This window comes from Xiphophorus maculatus, chromosome 8, assembly GCF_002775205.1.
Source record: "Xiphophorus maculatus strain JP 163 A chromosome 8, X_maculatus-5.0-male, whole genome shotgun sequence".
Classification (NCBI taxonomy): Eukaryota; Metazoa; Chordata; class Actinopteri; order Cyprinodontiformes; family Poeciliidae; genus Xiphophorus; species Xiphophorus maculatus.
Genome location: NC_036450.1, coordinates 2,704,464 through 2,728,035, shown reverse-complemented (window position 1 = coordinate 2,728,035; position 23,572 = coordinate 2,704,464). Strand labels below are relative to the sequence as shown.

The window sequence follows — 23,572 nt, the reverse complement described above, 5'->3', positions numbered from 1 at the left end:
CTTCATATCAGTGTCAGGTGAATGCAGTCAGACAGCAGAGAGGCAGAGGAAGCTGCCATCAGCTGCTGCACTTCTACTATCAGTCCACTAGATGGAGACATGGAGCAACATTTACATTCACTGATTCAACCTGAATAACAGGAAGTATTTTAGTTAATTATTAATCTCTACAAGTGGATTATTCGCTCCATTAAAGATTAACTATTTAATAATCTGACTGAATCAAACCCATTTTAATATTTTATTTTGAAAGGAAGCAATAGGAAACTGTTTCTGACGTTAATGGTGGAGACTAGAGTTCGGTACCAGGAAATAAAAACATGAATCAGTTCGGAGAAGAAAACAGTGAAACATCAGCTGTTCATCATGTTGTTTGATTCCAGTTCATCAATAATCTAATAATCCTGTAGATTAGCCTTCAAACAGCAGAGATATTAAAGTTTCAGCTGAAATCAGAAGTGAAACTTTTCTCCAAACATCAGAGATTAGAAACAATCATGAAAAAGTTAAAGTGATGAAAAGGTTCAAGAAATAAACAAATCAAACTTACAGTTTGTTAAACGATCCAAAGAGTTAAAGAAGAAAATTTAAACAACAGACTGAGACCCAACAAACGGACTGGAGCCGCACCTGAACAGGTAAATTCAAACCGAAAGTAAATGTGACGGATGTTGCGTGTTTTAGTTTCTTCCTTCAGAGCAACAGAACCAGGAAGTAGAAGCTCTGAGGTGAAATCAGAGGCAGGTTGATAAAATCTTCATGAGGAAGTTCTGATAAAAATGAGGGTGTACTTACTTTTGATCATGACTGTAGTGATGATTGATAGTAACAAAAAAATTAAGAACAGTATTTTAGTTTATTCATCATGTCATAAAGAAAAAATGTGAAAATGTATTTTTCAAACTAATATTTTCACCATGTTATTAATACTAAAGTAACTAAATATACAAACTAAATATTTAGCATCAAAATAAATATTTATTTATAAATATTTAATTAAAAGTAAACATTTAATTTTCAAATGCGATATTTATTGTCAAAACTTCATATTTAATGATCTATTTTCATGTCTAGTTGTTCAGTCAGACGCTCCATCATGTTGTCATGTTCCAGTTTTTCTCCACTCAGCAACAGTTGGTGAACAGGATTTAATCCAGTTTAGTGTAATTGTCTTTCTTGCTACTAGTAGCAGAAGGTGCAACAATATGTAACATTGATCTTTAGTGAGTAAATCCTTGGTGTTTATGTCCAGCAGAAATAGAAGAGGCTCCATGGGGAGATCTGTCCTTAGAATGTCCTCAATCTCCTGTTTCATTTCCTCCCAGAAGGTCTTTATTTGTGGTCAGAACTGGATCCTAAATTTTTCTTACTTTACATAAATGATTTATGCAATGAATCTAATTTGTTAACATTTACTTTATTTACTGATACATTATTTTGATCTGATCAGTTTGGAGCAGCAACAGTTTAATGGAAGGAGAATTACAGACATTAATGATGAGACAAAAATAGATTAACACTAAATTATGGGAGAATTTGTAATATTTAGTAGCAAGAAAATAAAAATGAAAAATATCACTGGACAAAAAATTACATTCTAATGCTTTTACTGATAAGGTAAAAGCTAGAATGTAAAAATCTGTTGCAAAATTTTCCACAATCAGTTTTTCTGAACAAGAAATCATTTTACATGTTTTAATGTTGCCTAATTCTTCCTTAATTATTGTGTGTAGATCTGGAGAAACTCAAATTAAACCAACACAAACCTAAAGAAGAAAATTATCTGAATTTTAACTGAGTCTGATTATTTTCATTTAACTAATGAAATATTTCTTATTTTGCATACTTTAAAATTTATTAGAGATCAGCACAATATTGATTATTTACAAATTCTACAATAAACTCTTTCCATTGTGTATATAAAAGTGGTTAGAAATTAAAGACAAAAACTAATTTTAAAAATGCTATATGATTAATTTTGTAATTAATAGGACGCCCATTTTTTTATATTCCTATAAGAAGAAATAATATTTTTTTGTGGAGGGCCTCCTGTCGGTAAGGGGATCTTGGAATTGTCCTAACTTTCCCCTAAACTGCCCCCTGATCATAACATATAGCAAAAACACTAAACAAAATATTATCTTATGATTATAATATGATTGATTAAATTCTCCTTGTTTCTGTGTTTGCATCTGGTTCTCCAGTCGGGACTCATCTGACCCACAAACAAAATGTTTGGTCTAGTTCCTTTGGAGCTTCCATGTGAAAAGAAACCAAACCACCAGAAAACATTTCAAGATAACAGAGTGAAAGGACTATAAGTGTGAACACAGCCTAAGTAAACTGTGACTCTACTAAAGGTGAATTCACACAGCGCCGTTCAGTCTGTTTTAATCCAACTCCAGTCCATTTGCCAGGAAAGTCTGGTTCGTTTGGGGACGTGTGAATGTTTAACCGAATTCTGATTCGGACCAAAGAGTGGACTCTGGTCCGTCTAAAAACCTCGGTCTGGGTTCAGTTGAAGTGAACTCTGGTGCGGTTCGAATGCATATGTGAATGCCAACCAGACCAGAGGCCGCTACAAAAGCAGGAAGTGAACTACAGCGCAGGGCATTCTGGGTAAAAACATCCAAAACAAACATGCTAGCCTAGCGCTAGCGGGAGAAATAGCTAGTGGGATTTTACCAATGACAAAAGAGAAATCCTACAACCTTCAAAATCTGATGCCATTCCATTTTTGTTTATATTTTATAAAGAAGGAATTTGTGCTCAGTGTCTCCTTCGGAGGTTTTTGTGTTGTTTCCTTCAGTGTTTCTTGGTGCAGCGCCCCCACAGGTGAGGAGGGGAACAGGTTTTTCAGAGGGTTTGGTTGGTGTGACAAAGTGCTGCAGTGTGAAAGAGAACTGCAGCAGCTGAAAATGTAACACAGAACCAAGTCTACCGGACTATCAGCCTGACTGTACCAAAGAGAACTTTAAAGGGAAACCAGAACTGAATTACATTTTTCTACAAGCAGTTGCCTACTTGATATCACAAAACACAGCAGAGGACTGCGATGCCAAGCCATGATGGGCCCTGAATGCAGCACAGAGCGGCTGAGTGAACGTGGTCTGGACTCTGTGAAGCAGTGACATGGCTCCAGAGACGCTGTAGAAGGACAGGAGTCCTGCTCTGTGATCCAGGTACACTCCTATTCTTTTGGACTGTGGACCTAAAATCAGAGTTACGCTGTTATTATGTCTGAATTCATGCAGAGACTCTGAACACAGCAACACCCACGACTTGTCAGTTTTCCCAAACTCGCTATCGTCTCCCGTTCTGCTGATAGTTTTGTAAGCGACTCCAATAAAAGCCCCCAACCCGCTCCACTCCACCTCCCAGTAATGACGTCCAGTCAGAGTCTCTCTGCTCAGGACCTGAGACCTGTTGTGAAACCGCTCACTGTGGGCCTGGTACATCTGTTTTATACTTCTATAAGTCACTTTTCTGTTCCTCTCAGATAAAACCAGCTGCATGTTCACAGTGTTTGGATCCAGAGTGATTGGTTGGGAGAACTTTATGAACTCTGCTCTGGCTGTCAGCTCCTCCAGTGGCAGTAAAACATCCGGATTAGCCACTGCCCTGGAAACTCTGGGCCAGTCTTGACTGAGAAAGCTCTGCACTTTATTTCCCACCTCTGAAATTGTCTCTGTAACATTCTGGAAGTAGCACCGCGTACGCTGCTTTGGGAGAGACGTCGCCGTGCGTTCTCCTGGTCCAGAAAGCGACGGGAACATGTGCAGAAACTCGATGTGGTCCTCTGTTTGAGAGAGTCGCTCCAGTTCAGCATCTTTTCCTTTCAGCTCGGTGACCTCCTTGTCCAGCTTTTCCAGGAGCTTTTTGACACGATTCTCCTCCGTCTTCTGCTGATTCTCTATTTGCTGCTTGATTAAAGACTTTCTACTTTCAATCAGACGAATCAGTTCGTTGAAGATTTTCTCCGAGTCTGTCAGAGCTTTATCAGCAGATCGGCCAATCGCTACCAACTCCTCCTGGAGAAGCTTAACATCTTTTTCACAATCCTTCAGTTGCTGCTTCATTTTTTGCCGACTTGGCGTGAGTTGTTTCTGTCTTTCTGTCCTTTCTGCTGCAGCAGAGATGGTGGAATGGTCTTTGTGATCATCAAGGGAGCACAGATAGCAGATACACTGCTGGTCGGTGCGACAGAAAATGGCTTTCAGCTCTCCGTGTTTGGGACAGATGTTCTCCTGGAGCTTCTTTGACGGGTTGATGAGTTTGTGCTTCTTCAAGGCGGGAAAGTCCCAGTGAGGCTTCAGGTGCTGCTCGCAGTAAGAGACCAAACACTGCAGACAGGACCGGAAGGCTTTCAGCTTCCTGTCGGTGCAGAAATCACAGGCCACATCTTCAGGTCCAGCATAGCAATGATCCGCAGGAGTCGCTTGGAGTCCTACTTTCTTCATGTCATCCACTAAATCAGCCAACATGGTGTTCCTCACCAGGACAGGCCTCGGCATAAAGGTCTGTCTGCACTGAGGACAGCTGTAGGTTTTCCTCTCCTCCCTGTCCCAGTGGTTCTTAATGCACTCCATGCAGTAGCTGTGACCACAGGGGATCGTCACCGGGTTCTTCAGGGGATCCAAACAGATCGAACAAGAGAGTTTCTCCCTGTTAAGCGTAAATCCTGACAGAGCCATTTCGCCTCCCTCACAGTGTCAGACTGAATGTTGTTCAGTAGGACAGAGAGAAGAAGAGCTGCATTTTTTTAATTTCTCCTGCTTCCTGGCAGAGGAGAGGAGTGGTTCGAATGAAGAAGTGAGTCTTTACTACTTGCATATTTGTAACATGACAAAATGACAGTAACATCAATGTATTATCTCCTTTATTTAAACATTTGCAGTGAAAAATATCAGAATCTGAACAATAGCTGTGTTTCCATTGACTATATAATTGCAAAATTTGACATTTCAAAAATAAATTTGTTCAAAGGAAACATAATTTGATAAAGATAAGATAAGATAAGATAAGATAAATCTTTATTGTCATTGTCACAAGGACAATGAAATTCAAAGGGTGCCATCAGTCGGTGCCCAAAAACAAAAAATAACTGTCTCACAATTCACACACAACGCAAGAATCAACAAACAACTGGCAAAAAAATAAATAAATAAGAACAGCCACATTCTCACACACATCATTTATGATGATTAATGGTTGTTTTTGATTGCATTTAGTTCTGTTATTGCTGTCGGGTAGAAACTGTCTCTGAGACGGTTGGTTCTGGTTCTGGTTGCTCTGTATCTTCTGCCTGAAGGCAGCAGTGTGAACAGAGAAGGTCCGGGGTGAGAAGTGTCCTTTGTGATGTGTTGTGCTTTTCTTAGACAGCGGTCGCTGTGCAGGTCCTCCAGTGAGGGGAGAGGGCAGCCAATGATTTTTTGGGCTGTATTCACAACCCTTTGGAGAGCTTTCCTTTGAGCCGCAGTGCTGCTGTTATACCAGACGCAGATACAGTAGGTCAGTATGCTCTCTATGGAGCACTTGTAGAAGGACACCAGCAGCTTCTCCTTGATGCTGTTCCTCCTGAGAACCCTCAGGAAGTTCAGTCTTTGCTGGGCCTTTTTTACCAGCTCCAAGGTGTTCATGTTCCATTTGAGGCCCTGCTCAATGTGGACCCCCAGGAAACGGAAATCAGCTACCCTCTCCACACATTTTCCCCCAATGGTTAGTGGTGTAATGTCCGTTTTATTCCTCCTGTAATCTATTATGAGTTCTTTTGTCTTTGAGTTGTTGAGGAGCAGATTGTTCTCCCTGCACCACTGCAACAGCCGCTCCACCTCTCCCCTGTAGGCGGACTCGTCGCCTCCTGAGATGAGCCCCACCACTGTGGTGTCATCAGCAAACTTGATGATGGTGTTGCTGTGGTGGGCAGAGGTGCAGTCGTATGTGTACAGACAATAGAGCAGGGGGCTCAGCACACAGCCCTGTGGAGAGCCAGTACTAAGGCTGAGGGCAGTGGATGTATGTTTTCCCACCCTAACTCTCTGCTGTCGGTTGGTAAAAACGTTTTGGCCCTTGGATGAGGTGGATTTGATTGGCTATTGGTATCAATAGCCAATTTTTTTTGTAAAACTGCAATGGAAACACTATTTTTTCTCATCACATGAGAAAAACAACCGGATGAAGACAACAGGAAGTGGTAGGAGGATGATGGTGTGGCATGTTTTTTAATGACTTATCATGTGAACAAACTTATTCACATGTAATTTTAATTTAAGTGTGTATCCAATGGAAACAACTCAATTGTGAAATTGTGTTTTTTGATATTATTGGAATATAGACAAAGTTTTGTGGACATTTTTGATGGAAACGCAGCGACTGTGATTCAGTTTCTACTGACCTGAACAAACGCAGCCAGTTGGATCCAAACCTCCACATGAGGAAGATGTTCTTGTTCCAGCACACAGCTGTTGGACCGGTTTAGCTTGATTCTGTTCTTTCTTTGTTTGACTGTTTGCAACACGTTGTCTGGTAAACAATCCGACTTTGCTAAAGCTAGAAATTTCTAAAACTATTTTTAAAATAACCTGAATATTTCATGTTAACATGTTAAACTCTGCAGTTTCTGTCTTAATATCTAACAGATGTTTGAAGCCTTAAATGTTAAAAAAAAAAAAAGATCAAATGTCTATTAAAGATTTGATTATTAAGTTTTCTCCAAACTTTTATTTTAGTCTTGCTGTGTTTTCCCACCTGTAGACCTGCTTCAATTAGGGACCAAAATTCCAACATTTGTTATGTTTTCAGTCAGTATTTTTAAATAAAATACATCTGGAAAGTTTTATATTGCTTTACTTTTTCCACATTTTGCTATTTTACAGCCTTATTTCAAATTGTATTATTATTCCACAAAATTCTACACACAAATACCACAATATGAAAATGTGGAAAAAAAGTAAATATTCTAAAGTCATAATTCAGTGATGAAAAAAATTATAATTCTGAGAAAGAATTTCTGAGATTATTTTAAATCTTGAGAATTCTGAGAAAAAAGGTCAGAAATATGTAAAGAACCATAGAAAAAAATTATTCTAAGATTAAATTCAGGTTTTCTTAAAAGGAAAAACTGTGGAATTTAAGTTAGAATTCTAAATTTCAAAAGTAGAAAATTTTCAGCTTTTTAAACTGTAGAAAATCTCAGATCAAACAGAAAAAGAAAAGTTCTACAAATTTTCAAAATATTTTTCTGAGCTCAGAAATTTCACTTTTTTTCCAGAAAATTTCCTAGATTAATCTCAAAATGTTGAGTTTTGTCTCAACATTTTTGGAGTTCCAAAATTTCCACGTTTTTTTTTTAGAAAATTTCTTAGATTAACTTAAATATTTTCTAGCAAATTTTCGACATTTGGAGCTCAGAAATGTATTTATTTTTTCTAAAAATTTTCTGAGTTTTTTCTGGCAGTTGTTAGACTTTTCAAACTCAGAAATGTCTGTTTTTTTTCCAGACAATTTCTGAAATTATTCTCAAACTTTCCTCGTTTTTTTGCGGATTTTACTCTTTTTTTAGTTTTTTTCTCCCAGTCCCAAAACATACCAGTTATATTCATCTTAGGGTGACCAAAGACTTTTGCATTTTAACCTTAAATCTTTTTATTTACATAACAATACATGTTTTTCAGTAACAGCAACAGAAAAAGGTTCGAGTTCTGCCTGAAAAGCGGAAGACACCAGCACCGATGCGCCCATTATCGGACAGCCGTCCCGCCGGCTCACAGCGCACCCAGCTCCCGCTGCAGCCGCTCCTTCTCCCGCTGGAGCTCCGCGATGCTCTGGCGGTTCTGCTGGAGCCGGTCCTCCAGCCACTGCAGCAGCGGCCCGCTGACGGCGGACATCTGGCTGCACAGGTTCTTGGTGAACACCGAGCCGTTGTGGATCTTGGTGACCGGGTCCAGGTGGGACAGCCCGTGGATCCGGCGGTACGTGTCCTGCTCCTCCTGGCACAGGATCCGCGGCAGCTCCACGGCGGACTCCAGGCACGCCTTCCCGATCGCCTCGCGCGGCACCACGTGCACGGGAATCTCCACTCGCTCGTACTCGGAGCCCTTCTGCGCCTGCGCGGACTGGAAGCAGGTGTAGAGGACGCGGCCCGTCCTGGTGTTCTTGTCCTCGATGAAGCAGGAGAAGATGAGCCCCACGAAGCACTGGTCCAGCATCTGGTACATCGCCTGGGTCCGCACGTCGACGTGGGACGGCCACACCGTGATGTGCGGGTGGGAGTGGTACCAGCCCACCACCCGCATCGGTCTGCCGGTGGAGTCCGCCAGCCGCTCCGCCTCGGTGGAGGCGGCGGACAGCTGCTCCGGGGAAATCTCCACCCGGTCCTTCCGCTTGTCGGAGCGGCGGAGGATGATCACCGAGTGGATGTGGACGATCCGGGACGCCTCCACCTCCCCGATGCATAAACCCATCACCTCCTCCTTCTCGGTGCTCAGCGCGTGGTTCATGCACACCAGGAAGGCGTCAGACTCCAGGTGAACCGCGCTGACGGCCATTTTCAACAGAAAACACAAGTTTCTGACGCCAAGAAGAGAGGAAAACAAAACAACACCAAGACGCACTCTCACTTCCGGGTTGCTCTACTTCGTTTTAGCTCGCTGTGCTTCAGCGCCCCCATCTGGTCCGGGATGGTTCTGCAGTGACGTCATTAAAGTTTCATATATTGTCAGCAGAGATGCAAAACTGCAAAAAATAATAATAGTTATGTCATTAATGTATTAAAACTGAAAATAAATATAGAAATAATATTTAAAACTTTTTTATATAATTGAACAGTCCACATATTCATTGAATATATGAATAATATACCTAGAATTGTGAAAAACAAACTAAATGGAACTTTTTATTTAAGTTGTTATATAATGGAACATGGAAAATCCCACACAATCATTAATACGACATAACTAAAATTGAGAAGAAAAAAAACCCAAATGGAGCTTTTTATTTACATTTTTTATATATAATTGAACATGTCAAATGTCTGATATTAATTGAATTCATAAATAGTATACCTAAAATCTTTGGGGGGAAAAAACAAGTCATTGATTAGTTTCATGAACTTGAAATATTTTATTAAATCTTGAAATCGCTCTATCTAGTTTTTAAATGAAATCAAAGCATTTAACTGAGTCACATATACTGAAAATATGTTTATTAATAAATTATTTAACTTAATTGTAATTCGTCACTCTAGTTACGACTCACATCTGCACATTATCAGGTTACAACTACAGACATATTTATTTTAAACTTTCATGACTTCAGTAAATAACTTAAAATGAAATCTGAAAAGTGCGGCATGCATTCAGCCCCTTATTCTGTTATCCATGAATGAAATTCAGTGATTTATGGCCGGGTGACCATTGACCAAATGTTTTTAAAAATCAAAAATTTTCAGAAAATAAATAAATAAATCAGAGTTTTCATGTGGAGCAGAGGATCCATTGCTGCTTGTTTCCCGACAAGGTGAGCGGTGAGAGCAGACGGCATCCCGGCGACATAATCGGGGTGAGAGGGTCTGACTGTCGCTCAGATAAACACACAGGTCCAGGCTGGGCTATGCTGGGGGTGTTAAGACCTCTGAAGCTGCTGTACCGCTCAGCAATGTGAGGGTGATAATCCTTCCTCTGACCCATGAGCAATACAGAGAAATGTGAGAAAAACTTTACTTTTATATTTGTTTCTTCATCATGTAACATGTCTGTTATTATTTTCCCACTGAAACAAGGTGAAGTTTTCAGAAGATGTTCTTTGAGTTTGAAACCAGTGAGGTCGACGGCTGGAAGATCTTGTTCTGTTTCTTCATTTGTTTTGGTCCACAGACGTTTGGCTTCAACAGAATATTTAGAAAGTTAAAGTCCAGGAGGATGACATTACAATTACATCACAATTTTAAAAAAGAAGTGAAAAAAATTTATGTAAAAAAAAAAAAAGCTGACAAAAGCAAAAAATTCAGGCAGTGGTGCCTCCAAGAGGGGGCCACAGGGAGCCCTGGGCCCCCAACCAGCTCATGCAAAGGCTCACAGTGTCACTTTCATTCAATCAAGACACAAATGTAAAACTCAGTAAATACATTAAAAAATACTATTTTCTTATGTATTATAATTATTTTTTATTTTTCAGTTTTACCAGTAAAATTTTAACTTATTTTTTGTTTATCAAAAGCTTAAAAACAAACAATCGATTTGAAGTTTAAAAATCACCTAATATTATTTATTTTTATTTTTCAATTTTCCTGATGTGGCCAGGACCGAAAGTTTTCTGGGAGAGCCGCTGCAGCTGGGGTGCCGGGCCAGAGGGGGCGCCAAAATCTGATTTCAAGGCTATATTTTCTGTATTTAACAGCTCTTTGTGTGTGTGTGTGTGTTGATGCGATCAATAACAGAAGCACAGAATTGATTAGGCTTAACGTTGGAAAGGATAAATTCATCTTTCACTCCCAGCAAACCCAGTGAATAAAACTCATCATCTGAGCAAAACTCAGTTCCAGTTAAAATCCCAGCAGATGTGAAAATGTTTCACTGAGATCCATCCATAACCACAACTTTAAAGAAAAGTGTCAGATAAAGTCAATAAGAAGGAAGAGGAAGAGAGTGAGTGAGAGGAGGAGAGAGGAGGAGGAGGAGCTACAGGAGATGAAGAGTTTTTCAGCTGGTAACAAAAGCTGACAGAAACCGGAGCGGTCGTCCCCACATGCTGCTGTTTTGTGGATGTTTGTCGGTGCCGTCGCAGCCTTCCTGTTGCCAGGCGATGAGCGTGGCTCGGATCCACGACAAGCAGAAACTGCGATGGTTCTGGGAGCAGAGGATCGTCCAGCACAGCCAGCAGATGGACCAGGAGGAGAACCGCATGAGGAGCAGTGCCCTGACACGGTCAGAAGACGCTTCAGCTACGAGTCAAAGGTTTTATCCAGTAGAGTCTTAATGATGTCAACCCACTCAGGTCTTAGTTGTTCCCACTCAGGTCTTAGTTGTTCCCACTACGTCCTCATCAGGTGCTAAAATAAGACAAAACCAACTTCAGACAAACATTTTACAACAAATAAGCCAACACACACAAGTAGAGATCAGAAACCTAAATAGCAGATTTTTCAGATTTAAAGGTTTTATGCTTCCTTGAACAAGTTAGATGAAATCATTGCAGAATAATTATTAGGTAATGAGATTCTAGTTTGCTCAGAACGAGCTGTTTAAAGCATCTGTCACTTTAAGTCCAAATTAGCTGCTGCTAGCCAAATTCAACGCTTACACATCTTTGAAAAGCAGAAGTGTAGCCTCCTGCACAACCAACAAGAATCAAGCAAGGGGTTTATGGATGGTACATCAACAACAAAACACTTGACTTTTCCAGCAGCCATTGTACAGCAGGTAAAACCAGGAGGCCAAACATGCTGGAGCTCCACTTGGGTTGCTAGGTAACGGGGCTGGGCTTGGGTGGGGTTGCTAGGTGTTATTACACTAAGCAGTGTTATTTATACTGTTTCAGGAGTGAGACAACAGATTTACTGTGTTAGCATGCTAGTTACCTCGCTAGCTTAGCAGCTAACTGCTTGTTCATAGCAACGACAATCACTTTTCTATATAAACATGTTTAAAATAAAAACCTGAAATAAAAAGAATATATATATATATGTATATATATATATATATATACTATATATAAACATAAAACTTATGTGCATAGAGTTCACATTAGTCTTATTAAGCCTCGGTTATTGTTATTACGCTGTTAGATTATGGGATGGATTTAAGTTTTCTCTCACTGTTTCTGAACTTTGGTTTAGTTTCTGGACATTTCTCCTGAAAACAGTAAAATAAAGTTCTGGCAGGTGAACAAACTGCTGGTTCTGGTGTCAGACAGGAAGGGAAACCTAAAAATAAACTTTATTACGGAGGGAGCCAGAGATGGACGAGTTCATTAAATGCCTCGGCCGTGTTTGCAGCTTGTTTGTCTGTCATCGCGTCTCAGGCGTCGTTGCCTGAGAATGTTGATTAGAGGCAACGCGGCCGCAGGTTTGAATCCCGGAGATCAGCCAGAGAATCACTTAATTAATCCTTCGGCCAACACAGCTTTCCTCTTTCCACAACATGAGACGTCCTGCTGCAACGACCCAGGATCAACTGCAGGACCGGGGCAGACAGAAGAAAAACAGAAAAGAACATTTTACACTGGATATTTTTATGAAAAACACTTTAAAAAATTACATCTGTGAAAAAAGTCAAAATGTCCACAATCAATTCTCAAAATCTGTCAGAACAAAAAACAGGATTTACTATAAATTTTTTGTCTTTTGTAAGAAAAATGTTGGTAAAGATATTAGATGAAAAGCATCTTATTGTGAAGGTCAGACTTCTTAAAAACTTTAAATATCAAACATCAAACAGTTTCATTAATGAAAATCAGCATTTCTTCAGTCTGAGCTAAGTTCAAAGTTCACATATGAATATGTTTTATTTTCCATTCATCAGGTCCAGTAAATGGACCGGTACTTGTTTCTCCAGAACAATAAGTGACTCATCTCTCTGTCTGAACTTCCTCTCCTCCATTTTGTTGTTTGTCCTCTTCAGGCTGCGGGAGCAGTGGCTGCTGCGCCTCAATCTGAGGAACCAACACCAGCAGCGCTTCTTTGAGGAGAGGAGACGGCGAGAGCAGAAAGTTTCAGTTTCTCCAAAAGCTCAATTCACCAACAAATCAACACCAAAATCACAGAAATGAGATCTGAAGCCTGGAACTTCAGATTCCATCGAAACATCAGAATCAGAAGGAGAAAAGATCAAATAAAAAGGACTGATATCAAAACTTCTGTCATTTTTAACCTCAAACATTTTATTTATTCCTACATGAAACACTCTAATCCATATTATGAGTTATTTAAATAAACACAACTAAACTATTTTAAAGTTCTGAAGTTCTAGTTGAAATTTTCTGGAATAAAATGGATCTGCAAAACAAAGTCAACTTTATTTCTGCAACACATTTCAACCTTTCCAACAAAACAAAACCTTCAGATTGGTCAATTATTATCTAATTAATGTTAAAACTGATAATAAAGTCATCATGTTCTAAAAGCTGAATTGCTTATAAAATAATTTGATGTGATGATATATGAAGAACTGAAACAAGGCCTGAAGTCAGTGAGCAGAGATGGAGTCTGAGGAGAACCAGTTAGAGGAGATGATGATCAGCTGCTGCTGATGGATCCAGTAAAGACTCAGATGTTGGTTCCTCCTCCAGCTGTGGCAGAAACATGACAGGAGTTTTTAATCCTGATGTTTCCAGTGAAAATGTTGTGCTTCACCGTTATGTTGGATTCTTATGATTATGGCATTTCTGCAGTTTATATTTTTGTGGCCAAATTGTTGTTGGTATGAAATTTTCTCAAAGTAATAAAATACACTGATCTGTCAACAGGGTTTTGTTTGCCAGAAGGAATAAATGATGAGCAGCAGCTTGGAAACTAAGACTGATTTTGTAGAGCTGAATGGTGACCAGAGTTCAGAGTAAATTTCTCTGAAGGAAACTGAATCCTGTTCCAGTCAATGGAATCCAAACACAACAAGGTGATGGTTGCTGTGACAAAGGGCAGCCAATGCAATGCTGTCAATGTGGTGCAAACGTCTCTTTACAATTCAGATCAGCTGGAGACGAATGAAGTGGAAAGATTTGCTGTCAGGCGACGACGTGTTTTCAGAAAACTATGAATAAAATCTTAACTGAAATTTTGTCCAAATGGTTCATGTTGCCGCTTGACAAATTTCCAAGGTTGTTCTAGTAAACTGAGTTTATTGGCAGATATTTACTCTGGTCCTGTATTGTCTGTCTAGACCAGGGGCCCCAAAGTGGGTCCTGGAGGCCCGGCATCCTGCATGTTTTAGTTTCTCCCTGGTTTAACACACCTGGATCCAATAATGGCTCGTTAGAAAGACTAAGAAAAACATTAACATGCTGGAAATAATGTTGGTACCATCAGGGAGAGAACAGGATGCCGGCCCTCGAGGACCGACTTTGGGCACCCCTGGTCTAGTCAAAGTACTGCATGGAGAAAAACAGCCAATTACTAAAGGGTATTTAACATGAGCTTTTCATGGATTGTCCTGTAGATGTCAGCAGAGAGCTGTTAACTGAATTTCTTTAGAGATCACATCTGTAGATATTTTTGTGGCCATGTTGTGTATTTTATGGAGAATTTTCTTCAAATCTTTAATCATTTTTTTACCTAAATTAAAATTTCAGCTTTTTGTACCATCAGCCCAAGGTAATACAAGTTACATGTAGTTTTGTAAATGCCTAATCATTTTACTTTTGCATGTGATTCCTTATTTCTGACCATTTTTAAAACTGCAAAGCTTTTCAAATTTACACACAATAAATGAGAAGAAACTAAGAAATTAAAGAGTTAAAATGATTCATGAAGGTGAGTTCAGTTTCATTTATAGAAATTTGTTGAAAAAATGTTTTTTTTTCTGTGTCCAGTGAAGCAAAACACAAAAAACTGTTATCACATTTATCTGTTCTCTGACAGAAAAGTGAAATGTTTTCTGAGCAGATTTTCTGTCAAAGGGAGGCGTCATCATGGGAGGAGGAGGAGAAGGAGGAGGAGAAGGAGGAGGAGGAGGAGGAGGAGGAGGAGGAGGAGGAGGAGGAGGAGGAGGAGGTGCAGGGAGTCGTTCCTCCTCATTCACATCTTCATTAATCCGTTTTAAATCCGTCCAGATCCTTAAATCTGCTGCAGCTTTTTCTCTCCTCTGCTGCAGTTTCTGAGTTTCTCCGCTGCAGAAACACAGCTGGACGTCTGACCTGCTGACAAACTGAAACTAGAATCACATTAACAGCTTTTCATCGACTTCTTCCACTCAGACGGTGAAGAGTTTTTAATTAAGTTGTTGTGAGGAGTCGGCTGGATAACAATGGGGAGATTACACTCTGCTTACTCTGGGATTAAGAGAGGAAAACCTTCCTGATTATCTCCTCCTCCGTACTTTAGTTGTTTCTTGTGTTTCTCTGCAGGTTTGGGGGATTTTAGTTCAGGTTAAACAAAACTTTACAGAGGAAAGTCAAATTGTTTTGGCTTTTATTTTGGTGGAAATAAGAGGAAATAAGTTGTGTTAACCCCAAAGCACTAATTATAAGTTACACTAAACTGCTGCTACACCAACAAGGTACTTAGCAAAAGCTAATGCTATTAGAGACTATTGAGCTAATGCTAAAGCGCTAACTTCAATTAAAATTTTATCTGCCCTTGAAACACTGCAAAGCTCGAGCAATAATTTAATTTAGATGGTCAATAATGACCTTATATATTGTTTTTATGTTCATATTTTCTTCTCTACTGTTTGTTTTACTTTGTTTATGTTTCAAATATTAATTCAGGAAAAAAAGACTGTAAATGGTTTTCACCCACTTCAAAATAAGAGCATGAATATAAATGGAAGATTCTTAGCAGTCAATAACCAAAACTTTAACACAGATGTTGAACTTTATTCAGCTGAAAGTTTACAAAACAGGAAAGTATTTTAGCGCTGTAGAATAGTTCACTAAACATTTTCAAAGTTAGCAAAAAGGCTAAACAAAAATATTAGCGTAGCTGTTAGCCAAATTCTGCAGCTTTATGTCTTGAATACCAAAATATTGATACATGAAAACAAACTAAAGAGCTGATGGGATCATTTAGGTTTTCACAAGAAATAATCTATTTAAAGTAACAGACGCCCTAAAACATAAAGTGAAGTAAAGCTGCAGTAAAAGTGACTAAAACTAAAGTAGATTTTGACCAACAGATGGCAGCTGCTGTAACCCAGACCTGCACCGACTGCTAACAACTGGATTTTATTTACGGAGATTAAAAACACATTTTATTATTTTCCATCATTTTCACTCCAATTTAAAACCTTCTTACTTTATCCCATTGAATTTTATGGTTAAATAATTGAAATAAACCTGCAAGGGGTCTTTATTTTTTAATTTATTTACCATTGGGATCTTCAGAAAACCAGGCGACGGACTGCAGAGCAGCAGCTCCTGTTTGTTTTAGATAAGAAAGCAGCAGATAATCAAATCCAACCTCATCAATAAAGTGGAGATAAGAGGCAGGAGAAAACGGCTCCCTCTGGAAATACCTGCAGATAACAGGAAGGCTGGAAACTGGAAACCAGTTAAAACCAAACCAGCATAAATAAAGTTTAATTAAACAAACCAGATTAGATTTAAAGACAAAACGTCACATTGGATCGTTTGAAGCAAAAATCACAGGAAGTTTTTTCTTTCACAAAGAAAAAATAAAACAACAAATGACTTCAAAACATTTTCCATAAAAATCTTATATACAGCTTCCTTCATTTCATTTATATGGAAGAATATTAGGCCCACTCTACAAAAAATGTATCTGTTTTCAGAGTTTAGACTTTAATGTCAGATGAACATGAAGAAAAAAAAGCCAGAAATCAACATGAAAATTCTGAGGGAAAAAACCACAATTTAGAGAAAAAACAAAATAATTTGAGTAAAAAAAAAACACATTTCTGAAAGTCAAATTTCTGATATTAAAGTTAAAATTCTGAGGTTAAAAAAAGAATTAGGAGACAAAATAATAATTTTCTGAGATTAAAGTCACAATTCTGAGAACAAACAAATTTGACAAAAAAACTTTAAAATCTGAGAAAAAAGTCAAATTTCTGAGATTAAAGTTAGAAATCTGAGACTGAATTCAGAATTCTGAGGGGAAAAAAGTCGGAATTTGAGAAAAATGTTAAAATTTTGAGAAAAAATGTAAAAAAAAAAAAAGTGAATATTGTAAGAAAAAAGTAAAATCAGACATAAAAGTTAGAATTATGAGAAAAAAAATCCAAATTTCTGAGATTAAGATCAGAACTGTAAGTGGAAAAAAAATCAGATTTTTTTGTAGAGGTACTAATCTTCTTCCATACATTTAGATCTTATAGACAAACAGGTTTTATTTTGGAAGAACTTTTCTCTGTCCAGTCAGCTTCATAAAAGCACATCAGGTTTTTTCTCATTAAAATAAATACTGCAGAATCATCAATCTTATTATTCACATGTCGGTTTGGAGCCGATTAGAGAATAAAATCTGGTGACATCAGAAGACGAGGAGCGCAGGAAGTAGCAGCAGCAGACACAGGAAACGGCTGAGAGGCGTCAACCTGAGCGCCGACGAATGATACCAACGAACCGCCTCATCCGAGTCATCTGGGCGAAAACGAAACAATCAAACTTTACGTCTTCAGAGCCTTTTAATGTATTTTAAGCCGTTATCTTGTTCTTTCACTTTCTCTAAACTTAGCTTTCCTTATCTCGTCTTTCAGTCGCTCTTAAAGAGACGCGTTTATCTCCCAGGCAGGACAAGGAAAACTTTCACCCTCCACACGTCTGCATCGCGTTTAGTTTTGGGAAAAGGACAGAAGTGACTCTGTGTTGGATTAGCAAACCTCAAATGTTTTAGGACGGCTAAAGTTTTACATTTTCTACTGGAGGTACGGCCAGGACATTTGATACAAAAGGTGTTCCATAGAAACTTTATTAAAGATACTTCTTTCCCAAAAATGTTTTATGCCTTTATTTCATTTATTCATAACAAATATTTGTGACTTTTCCTCTTTTTGAACAAAAATTAAAGAATGAATGAATTTTTAGGAGAAAAATACAAAAGTAGATTTTTTAGCAGTTAGTTTTTCTAACAAGTTTTAAAATCAGAACTTTTGGCATCATTTCATTCTCATACAATGCTAATGTTAGCAGTAGCATGTTTAGTGGGTCCAGAGAAACGGGGGAGTTTGGATCGGTTCTGTTAACAAATAAAACCCTTTAAGAGGAAATTCAACATTAAAACTTTTCACATTTTGCTTTAAAGAACAAAGTTTTGGGACCACAACAAAAATCAAACCAGATTTCTTTTCTTTTCTGGTTGTTAAAAACATCCCAGACTCCACATCATTTGTTAAATAAGAAGTTAAGTAGGAAACTATTTGGGGGATAAAAGGCTTGAACTGTAAATGAGAAGGTGGAGCAAATTCATTCAGCCTCATTTACACTCTGAAGGATCTTTTTGTTTTAGGGTGAAACGTGTGAATGGTGGGTTTTACAGCCAGATGCGGGTGTTGATGGCTCTGCCACACCTTTGAGATTACAAAACCTTTCAGAGATTACCTGAACCACACGAAGAAACCAAAAGAATTCAAACCAGAAGAAAACTTTGGAGAATCTTGTCTTGACAAACTTCCAGCTTTAACACTTTTATATTAAATAAGGATTAAATAAATACGTGTTGTTATCTGTGTAAACTTTCTTACCACAGTCTTCGTGGAAAACGTGAGGGAAGCAATGCAAGACGCCGTAGAAACAGCGGCAGTAGGAGCAGCCTTTCTGGACCCACTCACCGTGAGGAACAACGTCACATCGTCTGCAAACAGACAAACCAAAAACAGTCAAAACTGGAAGCCAGCGAGAGACGGTGGATCAGAACGAAATGATTATAAAAGTTCATGTTGCTGAACACACAGAAGGCCTTCAGGTGGTTTACCTGAGGCGGGTGTCGTACTCGCAACTCCTCCCGGTGAAGAAAGGAGGGCAGGCGCAGAAGCTGCCCAGGATGCAAGTTCCTCCGTTTTTACAGCAGCTGCGGCTCTGATCAGCACCTTAAATTAAAATATTTAAACATTTAAAACATTTAAACATTTAAACATTTAAAACATTTAAAACATTTAAATCATTTAAAACATCAACCTGACCCTCAGTTTCTATCAGCCTCAGTTATAACAGGGAAACATTTCATCTTCACTGCAAAAACACAAAATCTCACCAAGTAAAGTTGGTCTAGAAGTTTGCAGTGAAAATATCAGTAAACTTGAAATAAGATAAAGTAACTTAAAAATAACTTTTCAGTTCTATTAGCAGATAAATTAACTCATAATATGGGAAAAATGTCTTGTTAAAAGTTAAATAGTCTACCAATGGAACTAGAGCTGGGTTGCTAGGTAACGGGCGGGGCTTGGCTGGTGTTGCTAGGTAACGGCGCCAGTGAAACCAGAACTTTTTAAAATCAATATTAAAGTAATTATTGACTTTAAACAAGTTTCTATATGTTGCTGAAAAGTTACGTTTAAGTTAGTTTATCTTATTTCACGTGAACTAAAATATTTCCACTAGATCCAAATATAAAGTGGTTTAATGCTTGTTTTTAGTATATATATATATATAATTTTGTTTTTTTCCCTCCAGAACCAGATTTACATATTGCAAGGATAAATATTAGGGATAGATAAAAAATGCAAATTAAAAATGAGCAAAAACTAGAATTTTTTTTACTCTTATATTCTGGAAAATTAAAAAAAAAAATCTGAATCTGAAGTTTTACAGATTACACATGTAATCTTTTCTGTTTAACAGACTTTTAATGTCTAATTTTCCTTGTTTTGTTTACAGATGTGAACAGAAAGATGAATCCTCCTCAGATCAGTTCTGCAGGTTTCCAGTTTGAAATCTGCTGTCCAGCTGCTGCAGCTCCTCTGTGTGTGTGAAATAAACCAGAGTCTGCAGCTGGCAGCACATTCCAGCAGCACTCCTCCGCTCTGCACCAGTAAACACCAGAGTCTGAGCAAACATGTGAAAATAACAGAGAAACACTAAAACTCCACATCCAGACGCTCAAACCGGAAAACTGCGACTCCTTCCTGCTGCAGAAACGCTGATTCAGTTACACATTTTCACTTTGAGTTAGTTTTTATTCATTCCTGAGATGTGCTATTTTCTGTGAAAACAGAAATTGGTGCGTGTGTGTGTGTGTGTGGGTGTGGGGGTGTGTGAGGAAGCATACTGCTGGTGAGGCCGATGAAGGGCAGCACGGCGCTGGCGTCTCGGTGTTTACGGTCTCCGCTGTTTGGAGAATTCACCTGGGTAAACTGGGACAGAAACTCCTGGGAGGACTGGGAGGACTGGGAAGACTGGGAAGACTGGGAGGACTGGGAGGACTGGGCCGCCGGAGGAGGAGGAGGAGGAGGAGGAGATGAGGAAGATGGGGCAGCAGTAGAAGAAGAGGAGGAGGAGTGGAGGATTCCCTCAGAGCCTGAAAGAAAAAAAATTGTCACGTTTGAGTAAATAATTGTTCGTCCAATTTGAAATTCAGAATAAATAAATAAAAACATTTAATGATCAGCTGATAAATCTGATTTATTGGACAAAATGTTTCTGATTCAGGGATAAATCAGTGACTTCACTCTGAAACCGAAACCCTGACGCCACATTGTTGGTTTCTCACTTTCCTGTCGACATTTCAGAACAAAGTCCTTCTTTACATCTGACTGATGTGGAAATGAGGAGAAACCAGCAGCTACCTGGAGCCAAACTGGGTGAAATGGCTCCAAACCAGTTAAACCACAGTCTGACCAATGAGGAGGAAGCATCTGAATTTACATTGTAAATCTGAAAACGTCTCATTGTTTTAACAGTGAGAGACAATTTAAAGGCTTGAACAGGAAATTACATGGAGGAAAAACTTCATGATGCGTTCAAGTACATCTAGAAAATGGACGACTAAATGTACAATTATTAGATAAAACCTGTTTTAAAGACAAACTTTAACTGATTATTACAGAAGAAGATTAGGGTCACTGAAGAAAAACAATTATAACTTTAAGATCAGAATTCAGATTTTAATCTCAGATTTTTTTTATTCCATGTAAACATTTGTAAAAATCCAAATAAATAAAATATTATTAGCTGTGTATCAATTGTGTTGATAGAACATGAAAATAATCACAAATCTTTTCTTCCTGTTACTGGATTTATAAACCAGCATTTTATTTTTAACTTCATCCGAACTGAAAACTGGACCCAAATTTATTTGGTAAGTTTGAGTTTTAAAGAAACAATTTAAATACTTCAGATTTAGAGGAAAAATATCAAAATTCTGAGGAAAAAAAAGGTCAAAATTTAGAGATTAAAATGATTGTTTCATGTTTCATGTCCCTAATCCTCTTCCGTAGATTCTTAACAAATCTGATTATTGAACATTTAAAATTGTTGCCGGATTGTCTCGAAATATTCTAAACATTGTGGGAAAAATTAAGATTAATTTATAGTTTTTCGAGGTGCATTTGAACGCATCATGAAACGATCGCCTCTAATAAAAAAGCCCGAAATGAACAGCGAGGAGAAAAACCGACCTGAGGGAGAAACGAGCCGGAGAAACCAGAAAACCCCGAGCAGCGATCTGGAAGGAACAGATTCAGTTCAATTCAGTGGCAGAAAAACAAGAAAATTTACCGTTTTTAGTTTTTTACGACTCACCTGAACTTCTGCAGTGGCCTCATTTTTATTAAAATATCCAAGTTCCAACTGAGTAATGAGTAAATAAAAAAACATATATTTATATTAAAAAAACAGGAAAGATAAGGAAAAAAATCAGTGAAATTTATCTGAAAATATTCTCGAAGTTCCCAGAAAAATAAAAATCAGAAAATCAATAAATCCAGGAATAAATCTGAGCTCCAGGTTTTCTCAGCCTCACTCGGGAACATCTGAGCAGAACCTGATCCAAACCTCATCCCTGCTTTCTGCTCTCCAGGTGATTCCCATTCCGGAAGGGGGCGGGACTCCGGAAGCCACGCCCCCTTTCTGCCCGCTGCCTGGTTCCGTCTGCAGGTCGGAATCAACAGAACCTGCTGACCGGGAAAATGTCCAAATCCTGCAGCTGAAAAGGTTTAGATTTTAATCCCGAAGACAAATATGGGATTTATTTATTCCAGAATAATTAAAGTAATAATTAAAGTAACGTTAAAACTGTTTGTTTATGTAAAAATGAGATCAAATGAATTTAAGGAGATAAATTCAGTTAAAATGAAGTTTGTTATAAAAGCTGATTTCAGTTCCTCTGAAATCTTGAGGGATTATTTAGTCCTTAATTTCTCTATGAAGGGAAAATGTTCAACATCCTGTGAATTAAAGCTTCAAAATAAAAACTGCAGCTCAGAATTAAGTTTTAAATTAGATTAACTTTACATTTTATAAAATTTTCCTCTTCATTTTATTTTTTAATATTTTCTTTTTTACTTTATTTTTGGCTGGAAAAAGGAAAAATTAGTTTGTTTTGCTGCAACAAAAATAGAATATATCTTTATTTTTATTCATATGAATATTTTTGTATTTTATTGCCATTTTATTATCAGTTTATCTGACAAAACTTTATTTCTTGTGATTGTTGTGAAGCACTGTGGTCAACTGTGATATAATTAAACTATGATTTGGAAAATGTGTGTTATTTCTTCTTCTGTGGTTTATTAGCTGAATCTTTCAACCCCCTCCTGCATGTATGCTAACCTCGTTAGCATCTGACTGGATGCTAACCTCGTTAGCACCTGACTGAGGTTAGCATCCACTCAGATGTTAATCACTCAGCTGCTTCCAACTCCTCAACAGAAAACATGCAGAAACTTTTCATTCATGCAAAAGTCCAGAAAGTTCAGGTTTAAACTTCATTTCTTGTTATTTCTTTTCCAAAACGCCTGAATTTATTCTGACACATTAAAATGTTTTTTTTATCGACACATTTTAATGTTTTCTGAAAACCTTTTTAGGAAACTTTTTAACTCAGTTTCAGAAGAATGTCTCCAGTGTTTTTAGATTCACCTCTTATGAATTATTCTGTTATTAAAAGGTCAAAATGTTTTGAAATAACTTTCTTAAAAATAGAAGCAATGTGTTAAAATTACAAATACAAGATTTACTATTGAAAGCAGTGAAAGTGGAGAACCTCAGGGTTGTGTTTTTGGCCCCATCCACATGGAAACTGTGTTTTAGAAACTAAACAGGATTTTTCACCTGTGGAAAGAGAAAACGGCTCTTTTATAAAAACACTGCCCAACCTCTAATCTGACCTTTAACCCCAAACGCATCATAAATAACAACCAAAATGGAGAATTACATGTTCATCTTGTAGTTCATTAGTTTTCTAATTGATTGAGACAGAACAAGCTCAACTCTGATTTTAATTTGCTGAAATTTAATTTTGTTTGGTCATTGATGCTAATAATTAATAATTAATAATTAATCAATCAGATTTCTGTGTGAACAGTTTAAGACCTGAAGTCAAACAGCAGCTCTCTGTTTACGGAAGTAATAATGGATCAATTTTAATGTTTTTGAGCAAAACTGTTGCTTCAAAATCATAAAATCATAATTAGACAATGGAAAAAGAAAAGATGCCTAATAGCTTCAGCCATTGTTTACATCCAGATTTACTGTCTGTCTTCTTCTGGTGCTGAATTATGACCCACGTCTCACATCAGTGATGTAAAATGGATAAAACTAAAGGTTTTGTTGTATTCCAACCATTTTCTTAGAAGGCCGACTTTGTAACTGTCTTTATGTGGCTCTGAAGGTTCAGGTCCAAGTTCATCCCTTCATCCAGATTTCAGGCCTGATTGCTGGTTTCCAGCTGCATTAACTGACTCTGGATCATTGTTCTTTAGATACAAAGATAATAACTTCAGTTTTGTTTCTGCTAAACCTGAAG

General features: G+C 38.0%; 3 protein-coding genes across 3 annotated transcripts; all 3 read right to left on the bottom strand.

Annotated features, from left to right (window-relative positions):
• Positions 1-2,857: 2,857 nt before the first annotated feature.
• On the bottom strand, positions 2,858-4,694 carry LOC106700100 (tripartite motif-containing protein 16-like). Its single transcript, XM_014474167.2, has one exon. The coding sequence runs from the start codon at positions 4,692-4,694 to the stop codon at positions 3,021-3,023; it is 1,674 nt and encodes a 557-aa protein (XP_014329653.1). The 3' UTR covers positions 2,858-3,020.
• Positions 4,695-7,606: 2,912 nt separating this feature from the next.
• brcc3 (BRCA1/BRCA2-containing complex subunit 3) lies at positions 7,607-8,773 on the bottom strand. The gene has a single exon (XM_005813206.3). It carries the CDS (start codon positions 8,544-8,546, stop codon positions 7,764-7,766), a length of 783 nt encoding a protein of 260 aa, XP_005813263.1. The 5' UTR covers positions 8,547-8,773; the 3' UTR covers positions 7,607-7,763.
• Positions 8,774-16,934: 8,161 nt separating this feature from the next.
• Positions 16,935-21,636, bottom strand: LOC102219433 (cryptic protein-like). Its single transcript, XM_023338677.1, has 5 exons — positions 21,601-21,636; positions 19,877-20,030; positions 18,584-18,698; positions 18,354-18,463; positions 16,935-17,253 (listed from the first exon to the last, which is right to left on the bottom strand). Exons 1-5 carry the CDS (start codon positions 21,634-21,636, stop codon positions 17,144-17,146), a joined length of 525 nt encoding a protein of 174 aa, XP_023194445.1. The 3' UTR covers positions 16,935-17,143.
• Between the last annotated feature and the right edge of the window lie 1,936 nt (positions 21,637-23,572).

Bases quoted from the DNA above. Each gene is read 5' to 3' on its own strand.
- LOC106700100 (XM_014474167.2), bottom strand. From the start codon at position 4,694: ATGGCTCTGTCAGGATTTACGCTTAACAGGGAGAAACTCTCTTGTTCG.
- brcc3 (XM_005813206.3), bottom strand. From the start codon at position 8,546: ATGGCCGTCAGCGCGGTTCACCTGGAGTCTGACGCCTTCCTGGTGTGC.
- LOC102219433 (XM_023338677.1), bottom strand. From the start codon at position 21,636: ATGGGAATCACCTGGAGAGCAGAAAGCAGGGATGAG. The intron at 18,699-19,876 runs GTATGCTTCCTC...TTTTAATTTAAG, and splicing joins CTTCATCGGCCTCACCAGCA to GTGCTGATCAGAGCCGCAGC. The intron at 17,254-18,353 runs GTAAGAAAGTTT...GTTTTCGCCCAG, and splicing joins CGTTTTCCACGAAGACTGTG to ATGACTCGGATGAGGCGGTT.